At 53.6% G+C, this 14,376-nt stretch overlaps 1 protein-coding gene across 1 annotated transcript in view; it reads right to left on the bottom strand.

Moving 5' to 3' along the window:
- LOC104403161 (regulator of G-protein signaling 3-like) overlaps positions 1-14,376 on the bottom strand; it is a 52,816-nt gene that overhangs the window by 5,049 nt on the left and 33,391 nt on the right. The window contains exon 10 of the mRNA XM_010011219.1: positions 11,667-11,789. Coding sequence (XP_010009521.1) covers positions 11,667-11,789 — 123 coding nt within the window. The remainder of the gene's footprint in view (positions 1-11,666; positions 11,790-14,376) is intronic.

Here is a 14,376-nt window from a genome sequence, read left to right as displayed (position 1 = left end):
AAGGTCTCCCCTTCAGGAGCCTTCTCTTCTCCAGCTGACCCAACCCAGCTCTCTCAGCCTGGCTCCAGAGCAGAGCTGCTCCAGCCCTCGCAGCATGTCTGTGGCCTTGTCCTTTTTTACGATGCCAAAGTTACCTGTCTACACCCATGGGCATGGAGAGGAGCTGCTCTGTCCCCCTCCAGCCTGACACACCACAGGCAGTAATTTAGCATCACCTGAACTGCCCAGTGAGTCTGAAGACTAAAATTCAGAGATCATCATGTCCTCTGGCCCACCTGCAATGACTCCCCTATCCCCCAAACAGCTGGATTTGGTGGGAGGCACAAAGCAAATGCTCAGTTTATCCCATCCTTCGCGCTGTTTCACTCCCCCCATGGTAACCTCTTGTAAAAAGGGAACACTCCCAGACCTGCCATGCAAGGATGCTCTTTGCACCAGCATGAGTTTTACTGATGCTGTTTTGTGTCCTATTTGTATTGTAATCACTGTCATCAGTATTTCATGAAATGATTAGAGTAAAAACCCACACAGCCCTCAGCTCATGCGCCCAAAGCCCTTCCCCTCCCAAATAGCTCCCTATCTGCTCAGTCCTTCTGCTTAATATTGCTGGTTGCCCGCATCAGATAAGGCCCTAGAAGGAAATGAACAGCCTCCTTTAAAATGAGAGACATTCAGGGATTAAATTAAATCCCTGCACTAATTCAATCAGAAGCTCTGCTGCTCTTCAGTGGCACGGAAGGTATGAAAAGGAGCCTCACCACCGAGTGAGGTTTCCATCCTGGGTTAGAAGCATCAAGGGGGCAGTGAAATCCTGTCCTTGCAGGAAGGGCTGTGGCTGAGCTCTGCTAAATTTGATAGTGATGGGTGAAAGACAGGGGTGGAATGCAGCAGTAATGCCATCACAGCCAGCCAACAAGCCTGATCATGGCTGGAGGCACAAGGGACTTCATCTCCACAAAGGCAAGGTTGCACAAAGCTGATTTGGGCCAGCAAGGACAGGGATGTGACCAGGTCTCGTTCTCACCATCATTGCAGCCAAGGGGCTGCAGGAGGAGGCAGTGGATGGAGGCAGTGCTGATGCTGTCTCAGCAGGGAGGTGCTGTCCTTTCACCTCAAGGACTCATCCAAAATATGCTATGGTCTCACTACAGCCTGGGTCCTTGGCCAGTTCAGGAGCCAGTTCAGGAGCCAGTGGCCAATATCTGGATCTCTCCATCCTCAACATCTTTGTCTCACTGTTCTCAAAATTTGGGTGCCCCTACCCTCAATATACAGGTTTCCCTGTTCTCAGCATCTGCATCTTCCCATCCTCAGCATCTGGGTCCCTCTGCCCTCAATGTGTTGGTCTTCCCATTCTCAACATCTGGGTTTCCCTGTCCTGAAGGGGAAGGCCTGAGGGCTTTCCTACATCCCCTCTGGAGGAACTCACACGTTTCTATCTCATATCTCACAGCAAGTGGCAAAGTGAGCATGTCCCAAGAAAGGGAAGAGAAAGCAGAAGAGCGATAACAAGCTGCCTCCAAGATCAGGATGGCGTTCAGGGTGATTTTAGGTAGGGAAGATGATAAGTATGAGATTAGAGCAACAGCAACAGAGTCCCTAATATTGAACAAGCCTCAACACACCCCCAAAATGCCAAACGTTGCCCTGCCTGTTTCAGCATCCTCAATCTCTACACATGCAACCCTCTGCCTGGACACCCTCTGACTTTGGGCACCACTCACTAACTCAAAAGCTTTCTTGAAAGCAAGACTGGAAAGGATAACTGAAAACCCTCTGTTCTCAGGCTGTAGTATGGTCAGGGTTTCCTAGAACTCTTCTAGTTTGCCAGGAGAGCAAATTCCAGTGAACAGATGTGGGTTTGTCAGTGTGGTCTCAACTTCTACAGCATTTCTCTGAATAACAAGCCCTTTCTGGTGCCCTGCAGCCAGGACTTCCAGCTGGGAAAACACCATCCCCAGAAACAGCCCAGCTGTGAGCTGGCCTGCGCTGGCTTCCCCTGATGCTGCCAGGGGTGCTGTGATACATGGCATTCCCTTAAATCCCCAGTTTGGCAAGGTCAGGGATGTTTTTGAGCTCTCAGCTTCATATTTCAAGACCTCTGCTCCTTGCAGTCATGGAGCCATGTGGCCCAAGTAACACCCAGATACAAGAAAATGGAATTCAGCCTTTCCTGGCTGCTGATGCAGATGCTCAGGTGCAATGCACATCTTCATCTTGCAGTAATACTGGGGAAGAGGAGGCTAAGCATGCCTTGGAGCACTGCCCTGCCCCAGGCAACTCCTCAGCCTCAATCAGAGAATCCCAGCATGGTTTGGGTTGAAGGGACCTTAAAGCTCCTCCAGTTCCAGCCCCCTGCCATGGGCAGGGACACCTTCCACTAGAGCAGGTTGCTCCAAGCCCCTCTGTCCAACCTGGCCTTGAACACTGCCAGGGATGGAGCAATCACGGATTGGAAAAAGCAGGAAAGTCCCTGCAGGTAACAGACTGTTGGAAATCAAGGTGAACAGGAGAGCAAAGGATGTGCTGCTACGACTGTGCTCTCACGCCAGGAGAAGCCAATGGACCTCCCAAGACACTGCTGGCGGAGCTGCTCTCATGCATGCTCTCAGACCATGACAGCCCCATCCTCTGTGTGTCCCATGAAGGAACCTCTCTGGTCCTGCTGCCCTTCAATCTATGTTCGCTCAAAGGTGCCTCACCTCTCCCCAAATGTATTTAACTCCATGGGATTGAGACCAAGTCTCTCTCTGGGGGGATTTTGGGAAGGATGCAGCCAGCTTTGCTGCTGGCAGTGTGTTCCCCGTGTGGAAGTAACATCCCTTCCTGGGCAGATGGGATGTGGGGAAAACAGCACGTACATCGGCCAGAGAAACATCGGTGTTTCCAAATAGGTTTTTGCTGAAGTAGAAGAAAAATATTACCATTTCATCTCTTAACATGGGTAAATTGTGCCCAGACCCATCAGATCAGAAATTTCTAACAGGATCTCTGACACTCTACCAAAACCATTGGTGATGACAACCTCAAGTGACCATGAAGGACATGGCTAGAGGAAGAGGCATCTAATACACAGCACAGGGCTGAGAGGAAGAAAAAGAAGCCAGAAACTCAAAACAGAACTACTGAAACTTGAGAAAATCCTCATGGGAGTCATTTGAAAGTCCTCACAAGTAGAATTCCCCCGAGCAACTCCGCTCCTGCCCTCTTTGAGCCATGGTGGAGCCCAGGGCTCACTGCACAGCAGGTTTGTATTCATTCCCTGCTTCATTACTGAATTGATGAATAATTGGTCCAGAGCAATTAGTGTAACAGCAAAAGCAAGTGCGGGTGTAGAAACCCAACCAGCAGGAAAGTTCATACCACCCAAAAAACCTGGGCGTGAAGTGTCTCAGAGTCCTGGAAGGAGAAATCCTCCTCCATGGGTGGAAATGATCCCATGTCAGCAGCCTGCACTAATCCCATTTCCCATTACTGTCATCCCCAATTGATAGCTCTGCAAAGGGCGCCTGAGCTGGGCCCTGCCACTGCAGTGCTGCTCTCTGTGCCTCTGCTCCCTGCAACACAGCCCTTAACAGGAGCCAGGGCTTAATAGAGGGCATCAGCCTTGCCCTCCATCCCTGCCTGCATATACACAGCTCTGATTTCAGTGGTAAAGGCTGAATTTGCTAGTGTTCCCCAGTCCCAGTAAACAGAGAGTATCCAAAAGGCTGGAAAAGTCCCTGGAGCACAAAGCCCACTGCAGTGCCGCTCCCACAGCAAGAGCCAGCTGATGCAGATGGCACAGGGAACCTCAGGAAGTCCCCATCACTACATACCACTTCGCTCCCTTAGATGCTGCCCATCACCAACCCTTCAAGCTCAAATGAGGCCAGGCAGGAGTCGCAGGTTCCACAAGAGACAGCAGGGACCAGCCCAGCGCACGGGGACCAGCACAGGGAGCGGAGCAGATGCCTTTGATCCAAAAGGACATCCCTGTTGTACTGCTCCCTCAACCTGTGTCCAGATCCTGCCCAGTGAAGGCTACAGCCGGAGGCTGCAATCTCTGACAGCAAAACCCACCAAACCCAGGCTCTGGCTGCAGGGGCCAAGTGAGCAGCATCTCTCTGCAGCATGTGTGGCCGCAGTGCTTGGCTCTGCCGCTGAGGATATTGATGCCCGTGTCGAGCAGCAGCTGAAGCCACCCCAGTCTCCCCCTGCCGTGGCTCCCTTGTGCCCATTATGCTATTTACAGCTCTGCTCCAAGCCCTGAGGTGCTGTTACCTGCTGGTGAAAGTGGACAATCACTTGGTCTCGAAGAAGAGCTGAGCATCACCCTGAGTACCTGATACATTCACTTCTGCAGCTCCCCTTCTCCTGCCCTATCCTGCCCCTGAGCAACACCATGCTGCAGGCTGGTTCTGATGCTTCTTCCTGGTGAAACTCTGCTGCAGGTTCACAGTTGGATTTTTTTCCCAAACTACTGTCTATGGAAAAGGGAAAGCTCTGAAGTGGGAGATGCTCTGCAGTGTAATCCCCTCGCTGCTGCTGCCATGCCATCATGAAGGTGCTTGTTACAAGGCAGGATGTCAAGCCTCATGAACGGTCAGGGAATCCCATGGGGCAGGATGGAGCCATGCCTCCCAATTGCACACCGCTCCGAGCATCACCACCCAGCACCCTCCAGCATTTCAAACACATCTTTGGCTTTACAAAGATATGAGGGTTTGAGTAACTTCTGCAAGGAGGTGCTTGAACTTGGCTTCAGATTCTGCCCAAGCACACACTCGCAGCCCCCACCACAGCAGAAGGGAAGAGCACCAGCAACTACCTGAAACAGGAGTCACTTGGGCACAGGAGTGCTCCAGTGGAGTGGACAGTGCCAGCCCTACCTGGCATAGGCAGTGTCCCCCTTCACAGGCAGCACTGCACCAAAGCACTTCCAGCACCTTCACTGACAGCAGCACTGGCTTAAACCTGAGTCTGTGCTTTCACCAGCCCTGATCCCAACACTCACTCTTACCAGCCCTGCTGGGGCTCCATAAGGAACATACCTTCAGGGGTTTAACAATGCCCCTGGCCTATGGAAGCGTCAGCAGCTGCTCCAGCCACCACAATGCCTGGAAGGGATGTGGGAAGGGTCACTGGTGCCACTGGATGTGGCCAGAAGAACATCACACAGAGGAACAGAAGCCGGTGTTTGCCAGAGGGGAGAGCTCTGCGTTCCCAATGGCTCTGCGTCCAGCCAAGCACGTGAACAAATAAAGCTGGAGCGTGGCTCTCAGCCTCCCCATCTGCTCCACCATCCCTCCTGCTCACTCTAGGCACACAGGGACCTCGGGAGCCCTCAGCCAGCGGTGGCTGTCCTGCGCTGGCAGCCCCAGCACCTCCATGCTGCCAACACCAGCACCAAGAGCTGGAAGGACTGGAAAACAAGCTTGGTGGAGCCAGGGCTCAGTGCTGGCGGAAATGCCAAAAAGCCAAACCCAGCATCCCATCCATCCCAATGAGCCGCCAGAACCCTCCCCTGCCTGGGCTTTGTGTGTCCCTGTGCTCAGTGCTGGAAGCAGATGTGCAAGAAGGGAATGATGTGCTGGAAGATGAGCCTCAGGCCCCCTCAGCACTCATCCAGGCTCACCTGGACTACAGGGAATTAAGTCAGGCTACTGCCTAAAGAGGGTCCTTAAATTCATAAAGGAACATTTGAGGAATGCTTTAAAGCTTCACAGGGAGCTGTAAAATCCTTCCACAGCCTTCAATGCCCTGGTTGCATTTGGAGTTTGCTCCCATGAAAGAGGGCTTGGAAGTCAGCAAGAACATGGCTCAGGATGGGTCAAATCAGGGCAGCTCAAACTGCATCTACTTCCTTTATGTTTGCAGCCTAATTCACACCTACTGCTCTCTCTTCAACTCCTCTCCCAGCCGAATTAACATCAACACATTGTCCTTCCCCTGGCCCGTCGTGTACCAAGGGTGAGATCCACGTGCCACCATGCATCAAGATCACCAGCATGGATTCAAGGGTCCCATTCACTCCAATGGCACGGAGATCTCTGGCAGGGACACTTCCCTCCGGACACTCGAGTGGGCAGAGCTGAGCTGGAGCCTGATGCACAGGGAACAGCACCTCCAATCCCACAGCCTCCCAAATCCACAGCCTTTGGCTGTCCCCAGTAACGCATTTTTCCAGCCCAGGGTGAGAGCTGGACTCTGCTCACTGGCATGGAGTTACTTGCTTTACTTCTGAACCCTGGTTCCTAAGTTCTGGCATTTGATGCTTGAACCCTTACTGGGGCACAATAAACCTCAAGGTTTTCTCCCGATTTGAGCACCCTGACAGCAGCATGAGGTGCTGGGAGGGTGTGTGGCCGGGATCAGGCTGGCCCTCTGCTGGTGGTGGGATGTGCTTAGCCCTGCCCAGCCTCTCACATAGACATTATGGAAGAAAAGCAGGTTCTGATGAAGCTCCAGGTTTCCTGCACCCTTGTTCATGTCCTGCTCCACAGCAGCAGGTGAGCAGGAGCCTCTGGAGCAGAGCTGGCATGGATGGGGCAGCAGGTTCCCAGCCCAAAATGGAAGGACTTTGGGCCATAAACAAAGTGAGAAGGTGCAAATTCATAGAATCCCAGCATGGTTTGGGTTGGAAGGGACCTCAAAGCTCCTCTGGTTCCAACCCCCTGCCATGGGCCTGGACCCCTTCCACTAGAGCAGGTTGCTCCAAACCCCTGTGTCCAACCTGGCCTTGAACACTGCCAGGGATGGGGCAGCCACAGCTTCTCTGGGCACCCTGTGCCAGCACCTCAGCACCCTCATGGGGAAGAATTCCTCCCTCCCTTCCCCATCAGACAGCAGAACACACTCTGACTACACTGGTGCTGAGAGAAGCACCCAGTCAGAGAGAGATTGATTCACCCCACTTGTCCCCAACCTTGTCACAAGCACCTTGTCCCCAAGTGCTTGTCACAGTCACCCCAGTGCCAGGAGCCCCTTGGCTGTGCCAGCTCAAATGTGTACATGGCCACCATCCAAAGGCAGGTCTGGGAGATGACCCAGTGTAAAAAGCAAGGGTGCTGCTGAAGGCGGTGAGGTGGCAGGGAACAGGGGTTGCAGAGGGATTTGGGTGCACACCATGGTGCTCAGGGTGAGGAAGAGGAGGCAGCACATGGGACACGAGAGGGGTCACCCACATTCAACCTTCCCCACACTGCAGGCTCGCAGGGCAGCACCCAGGGGAGCAGGGCCACCCCTGCACCGCAGCCCAGCGCCGAGCCCTCCCGGCACCACCAGCCCTGGTTTCAATCATCCCTCGATTACGCACTGTTTGCTTTTGTTGACAGCACATTTACTTGCACTTGTCAAGCACACTGTAAATAGTGAGAGAAACAGCCCTGCCCTTCCTGAGCACAGGAACAGCCAGGAAGGGGCCGGACGGTCCCTCCGGCGGCTCATTCCCAGCACCGGAGCCAGCGCTGCCAGGAAGGGCCGGGTGCAGGATCGGTCCACACCTGCTCACACCATCAGCAGCCATGGGAGAGACACTGGCCACCGGGCTTTGGAAAGTGCTGAGGATCCACCAGCTCCCTCAGGAGACAAGGGGAGCACCCATCCTGGACTGCCACAGCCCAGAGTCCGCACCACCGAGTGTCCAGAATTATTTAGTTTAAGGATAATCTACATCTTTCAGCTACAGCCAGGCAGCATCTCGGAGGTAATCTCAGGTCACGGAGGCAGAAGGAAGAGTAATCAGCCGTTCTGAGTGTGGAAGACACAAAGAAACAAGCAGTGAGAATCAGAGGTCGTGGCAGGTTGGTTATAAGTAGGGTGCTGTGCCACTAATCTTCTCCCTGGCAGCCCAACGAGCTGGAGCAGCTCCAGCTTCTGGCACCCTGTCCTTGCCCCTGCTCTGCTGTTTGCTGTCTCTCCAATTGTGCTAATGCAATTCATCACGGGGCAGGGCCAGGAACAGGACCAGTGCAGAGATGCAGGGTTATAAAAAACCCTGTGCTCTGCACAGATGGTCGTGATTGGGTCCAGGGAGGCAGCCTCACTAACTCAGTTAAATCATAATTATAATCACATTGCCACCACTGTGGTCCCTCAGCAGCCCAGCCCACCTCCAGGCTCCACACTTCCCTGCCTGGGGACGTTTGTCACCAAGCTGGGTCACCCTGGAGATGTGTTTAACAGCTCCTTGCTTAGCACAGCTAAGAGGCAGGGAGCTGCCTCCCAGAGAGACCCAGACCCGAGGATGAGAGTGGGGAAGGCTCTGCAGAGGGAGGAAAGACCCACAGGACAACTCCTGTGGTCTGCTGCAGCTGGCAGGCTGGGTTTGAGTTCAGCCAAGTGGCAGCAGAGAAGCCACTGGAGCCCACGTCTCCACCATGCCTCCACCTGGGACCACACTGACAGCCACGGTTATCCATGGAGCTCCTCCTGCACTGACTCTAGCAGGAAAAGCCCATTGGGAGCATGGGTGGACCATCACAGCTGTATGCCTCATAGCTTTCTCTTCCTACATCTCCAGAAGTGGGTGCTACATGCAGCGTATGCTTGCGTCTCCCAGAAACCAGCAGCTTTGCTCTAAACCCACCTGCTCTGAAAGCAGGAGCCAGCGCGGGCTCCACACAGGCTGCATCCTCCAGGCTTGACACCATCCCCCAGGAGACATTCCCAGAGGCAGTGACAGCGCTACAGAGCCATGACCCTGAGCCAGAAGGATCTTCCCTTAGTGCTGCCCTACCCAGGCATGGCTCAGGGGGGCTTAAAAAACAAAAGGTGCCATCCCAAAGCCCAAAATCCATTTCCCCCAGCTCCAAGAAAGTGGCACCATGCAACTTTCCTCCATCAGTTCGGCCAGCCCCTCCTCTCCAGATATTCGTGCCCTGCTGGGGGTGCTCTGCCCCAGTGTAACTGTCCGATCAGGAAGGAAAGAAGCTCTTCCCTGAGGGTGCTGAGGTGCTGGCACAGAGTGCCCAGAGAAGCTGTGGCTGCCCCATCCCTGGCAGTGTTCAAGGCCAGGTTGGACACAGGGGCTTGGAGCAACCTGCTCTAGTGGAAGGTGTCCCTGCCCGTGGCAGGGGTTGGAGCTGTATGAGCTTTAAGGTCCCTTCCAACCCAAACCGCTCTGTGATTCTGTGATTGATGGACAGCACTAACAGCAGGGTTAACATGTTGAAGGAGAGATGTTCCCAGCTCCAACACTACTGAGGAGCTGCTCTCTGCCCAGACAATGTCCCTTTCTCCAGCACTCAGCTGGCACATGGCATATCTCTGCCTGGCACTGAGGCTACACCAGCCCTCTGCTCCCATTGCATGGCAGAGCCACAGACCCTCAGCTGGGGACAGGAGTTGCCTCTGGCCAAGCTGGAACAGTTTTGAAGGCTTTGCAAATCAGATTCCTGCTTGGAGCAGAAATCAGCCATGATGAGGCAGATACTTCCACTTTAATTTGTCCGTTTCTGTTCTGTTTCCCTAAATAGCCCTGGCATCGAATGACTTGTAAGCAACAAGCAGTGCTAATGGATCACTTCTCCCTTGCAAAAAGCGACTGACTTTCCCAGCTCCTGCACTGGAATCCCTGGAGACTCTGCCCCAACAAACCAGCTGTGGAGCAGCCTGGTCACAGCAGCCCCAACTGCAGCTCACCAGTGCTGGGCTTCTGCCCACAGCCTGTCCCCAGTGCAGGCACCCATCCTGCCCTGACCCAAGCACCACACCGAGCACCTCACCTGCCCCTCAGAAGCTGCAGCCTCTCACAGGGCTGCTCTTCCTTCCCCACACTGTATTTCAGGGCCAGGTTTGCTTTCAAACTGCGTCCTGAGCAGTTTATACCTTGCTGGGATGGGAAATGGGGATATGAACTCAATTTAAGTGCCTGATTGTTGCTCTCATGCTCCTTTTCTCCCTCCTGGCCCCAGTGGGATTTTCACCAGCTTTGGCAAGCCAAGAAACCGCCCCCCCCCCCCAACCACATCCCCCCCCCCCCCCCCGTTACAACCTTGGCGGGCCCACACTGGCGCTCTGCTGCACCAAGGGATCATGCTCTTCGCTACTGAAAAGCCCGAGAAAGGTTTGTGTTGTCTTCTGGAGTATTTGTTCACCTATGCAGTAGCCTGGCTCCTTCCAGAGCATGGGGAGCAGACACTCTCAGGGCTTTGCACTGAGCAGCAGGGCTTGTACCTCTACCAGAAAGCCAAAATCCCACCCTCTGCCATGAGGTCTGGGGCAGCGACAGCAAACAGCATCCGAAAACCCAAACCGTCCCAGAGGATGTGTCATGATGGAGAGCTGCCAAGATCCCCCCTTTAGGATCTACTCGAGATGCTCAGACTTGAGTATGTCCTTGCACAGTACCACCCCAGAGGACCCCCCAGCCTGTGGCTGGATCACACCCAGCTGAGAGCAGAGCCAAGCCAAGCCCCAGCAGCATTCCCATCACACGCATCCCCCATGGAGCTGCCTGCGACCCCCTGTCCAGGAACTGTGTGGTGCCAGCCAGATGTACGGCAGGAAAACAAGAGACGTGTTGTCACCTCACAGAATTAGCTGCCCGGGGGGATTTGCATTGCTGAGGTATGGCTGGTAACTATTTTCTCAGGCTCTGTATGTTGTTGCTATTTTAGTCATCTGAAACGTGCAGGAAAAGGAATCCGGAGGTGCTGTCTCCTGAAGAGATGTTTGCACTGACCCAGTTTGGGAGCTGCAGAGCAAAAGTCACATCACTGCCTCCGGCTCCAGCACCGCTCCTGCTCTGAGAGTGAGTCCCTGCCCTCGAGCCAGACAGGACCACGCACCGAGGCTGCATCCACACAGCCGCATGGGGCAGGAGCTGCTTCACCACCATGCAGAAGCCAAGGGGAGGTATCCAGGTGGTTCTACCCCCGAGCTCCCCATCTGCCTCACTTTAAACAGCACAATGGGTTTCTCTTTTCCACCCACCAAGGGTCTAAACCCAGTCCCCAGGAGATGGGATGACTCTAGCAGATTGCGGCTGCTAACAACTCTGGGGTGCCAGCCACAGCCCCAAAGCCAGGCAGATGGAGAGGTGTTAACTACAGTGCTTCAAACCCACTCCACACATACATCTCTTGCCAGCGCTGCTGAGACAGTGCTCTGGGGCCAGGCTGAAGCTCTTCAGTATGGGAAAAGTGCTGGCGCTCCCTTGCTAAGTATGAAAACCAGCACTCATCAAATGACCTTTCTGTGCTCTGAGGCCATCTGTGGGGTCCAGATCAAACACTTGAGCCCATCTGAGTGTACAAAGGGGCAAATCTCTGCACCACAACTCCCATGACCTCAGCTTTTAATCAGGACCCAGAGATCATGGCCTGAACCTCTCCCTCTGCATTCAGCCCTGCCCTAGAGCCAAGCTCTCGGGGAAGGCTGTACACCTGGTTGCATGGCCTCAGCTGTCCAAATACAGATGCTGGCAGGTGTCAGAAGCTGCCTGCTCACTGGAGCCTGCCTCGACTCAGGTCAGTGGCTGCAAACGCAGTAACTGCTTCCCGAAGCAGGGCAGGAAGCTGCAGACACAGCAGCTCCTGATTACAACCTCCCTTCTCACCTAGCAGAAAATCAGCCTCCAGAGCAGCTCTCCTGGTAGGAGCATCACTGGAGCAAAGCCCCCACCATGGACAGAGCCCTGTGATGATAAGTGGCATTCTCAAGCTCCCCCATGGATCTCTTACCTTGTTCTCCGTAGGAGCTGATGCTGGATGTTGCTGCTTGGTGATGTTCTCAGCCAGACACCAGCAGATCCTCTTCTTCTGCTCCTGGGAGTAAGCCTCCAAACTTAATAAGCACTCCGACTTCTGACGTAAAGGAAACACAGGCAGAGAGAAGGTCATTAGCTGTGTGTCGCAGGCCCTGGCTTGCTTTGCAAACTACTCGCTTCCAACACACTGTAGCAGATGAATGTGAGTACAACGGGAAAGCTCACACCAGTGCCCTGTGCTCTGGGATCAAGAAAGGAAAATAGATGGGAAATCAGCTTCACAGTGGCATCTCCTCTGGAGAGAGGGTGAGAGGCTGCTGTGGTGCAGAGCAGAGCAGGGAGGCACGGGCAGAGCACCAGCAGTTCTGCACCCTGTGCCATCTCGGTGGAAATGCGTCTATTAAGCTAATTTAGAGGGTGGAAATTGCTCTTTGCTGTATGCAAACATCAGCGAGGCGCTGCAGCGTGAGCTGATGGACACAAGTGCCTCTGAGCTGGGTGCAGCTGGGGGGGAGGCAGAACTCTGGAGAATCACAGAACCACAGAGTGGTTTGTGTTGGAAGGGACCTTAAAGCTCATCAAGTTCCAACCCCCTGCCACGGGCAGGGACACCTTCCACTAGAGCACGTTGCTCCAAGCCCCTGTGTCCAACCTGGCCTTGAACACTGCCAGGGATGGGGCAGCCACAGCTTCTCTGGGCACCCTGTGCCAGCACCTCAGCACCCTCACAGGGAAGAGCTTCTGCCTTAGAGCTCATCTCAGTCTCCCCTCTGGCAGGTTAAAGCCATTGCCCTTGTCCTGTCCCTACAGGCCCTTGTCCAAAGCCCCTCTCCAGGTTTCTTGCTGAGACACCGACCACCTTCTCGTTAAGCCAAATCCCACTGTAAGAAACTTTCTAACCATATTCTCCTGGCAAATGTCTCTAGGCTGCTAAACAGCTCATCCCAAATTAGGCATTAGTAACATTTGCTGCCCATTGGGATTTTTCAGGTTTCGCTCTAAAAAGGGCTGAGAAATGCCCATGGTTGAATCATCCCCCTCTGTGGCCAGATATGAAAGGAAAAAATAAAGGAAAAAAAGGCAGGATTTTAAGACAGACTTGGCAAAGAAAAACCAAGAGTCTCCCACTAAAGGGCATGATAAACACTTTTCATTTCCCCTTAAGATTTCCTTCCAGAAGGGCAGGTCTTCAATAGCCTGTTTTTCCCAGAAAGGCCAAAGAGAACTAAGGAATTCACAGCTTTTTGACTCCGGAGACACAACACAACCAAAGGGGAAATGCTTTTTAGTCACACCATTTAAAACACTGTTTTCATTGGATGTTAATTCATCCACATTTAATCGAAAATCCCTACTAAAGTGGGAAATAAACCAACCTCCCACGCCACCTCTGGATAAAGAGATGTCCAGTTCAGCCCTTTGCCCCTCTGAAGAGATTTCCAGGAAAGAGATTTAACCTTTCTTATGTCTGGACACCACCACAGCTATTCCTACAGCAGAAACAGGCTTAAACATAGAAAATGCAGGTTCAGGCTTGCTGAGCACTATCAGATGGAACAGAAGTTTGTGATCCAGGGACACAAAGTGGTGGGGCTCCCCTTTGCTCCTGAGATCCTGAGTTGCAGAGAGCTTTAAGCATCCCCTGGAGCCCCATAGTACTCTTTCTCTTTACTGGTGCCTCAGTCTCTCCCAGTCCCATGCCAGCATAACTAGTATGTGATATCTCCTCATCCCTAGAAAGGTACCCAATCACTCCTACTTTTGGAGGAGAGGGTGGATAGCAATCTGCTGGGCTGGAAATCCAGGCTGGCACTTCCCCACCCTGTACTTGGGGCCAGAAATGCATGACAGCAAGGATTCAGCACAGCCTTAAAGACACTAGCAAAGCTATAAGGAGCCCAGTGCCCACAGTGATGCTGCAACCACTGCACGCTCCATCCCTACTGAGCTTCTGCAATTCCCCCAGCATGAAGCTTAAAGCAATTCCAAGGACATCTCACATCCCTCTCCTCGTGATGGATGCACACTCACCTACCCCTGCTCTGCAGCCCCTCACTGATTCAATTACAGTCTCCATCTCTTTGATTGAATTTAGCATAAAGCAACGCTTAGCCCGCACTGGCTGCTGAGAGCAAAGTGCCCCTTCTCCCTCCTGCTCAGCCTCAGTGAGCTGGAGAGGCTTCCCAGACCCAGCTGCCTGGGAATACTAAAGAAAGGAGAGGAGATTTTCCTCTGGCCCACATGTCAGAGGAGAAAGTGAGCTGCTCTGATGTGTCCTGGGTATTGTGGGCAAGGCTGAGAGGAAACACAAACAGACAAAATTGCATTTATCCAACCTATACTTATTTCACTATCATTTCTGTGCTACAGCAGTGAGATCTCAGCACTTCACAGTGATATTTAACCTCTCCACCACACATTTCCTATATGCTACATACTCAACTGTATCCTGGGCTGGACCCCCAGTGCGTGAGCAGCAGGTCAAGGGAGGGGATCCTGCCCCTCTGCTGCACTCTGGGGAGACACACACCCTCCCTCCCCCCCCAGTCCTGATCCAGCTCTGGGGCACAGCACAAGAGGGACGTGGAGCTGCTGGAGCAAGGCCAGAGGAGGACCCGGAGCTGCTGTGAGGGCTGGAGCAGCTCTGCTCTGGAGCCAGGCTGAGAGAGCTGGGCTGGGGCAGC

The sequence above is a fragment of the Nestor notabilis genome, unplaced genomic scaffold, assembly GCF_000696875.1.
Source record: "Nestor notabilis isolate BGI_N333 unplaced genomic scaffold, ASM69687v1 scaffold7453, whole genome shotgun sequence".
NCBI lineage: Eukaryota > Metazoa > Chordata > Aves > Psittaciformes > Psittacidae > Nestor > Nestor notabilis.
This window is presented reverse-complemented; position numbering and strand designations above follow the sequence as displayed.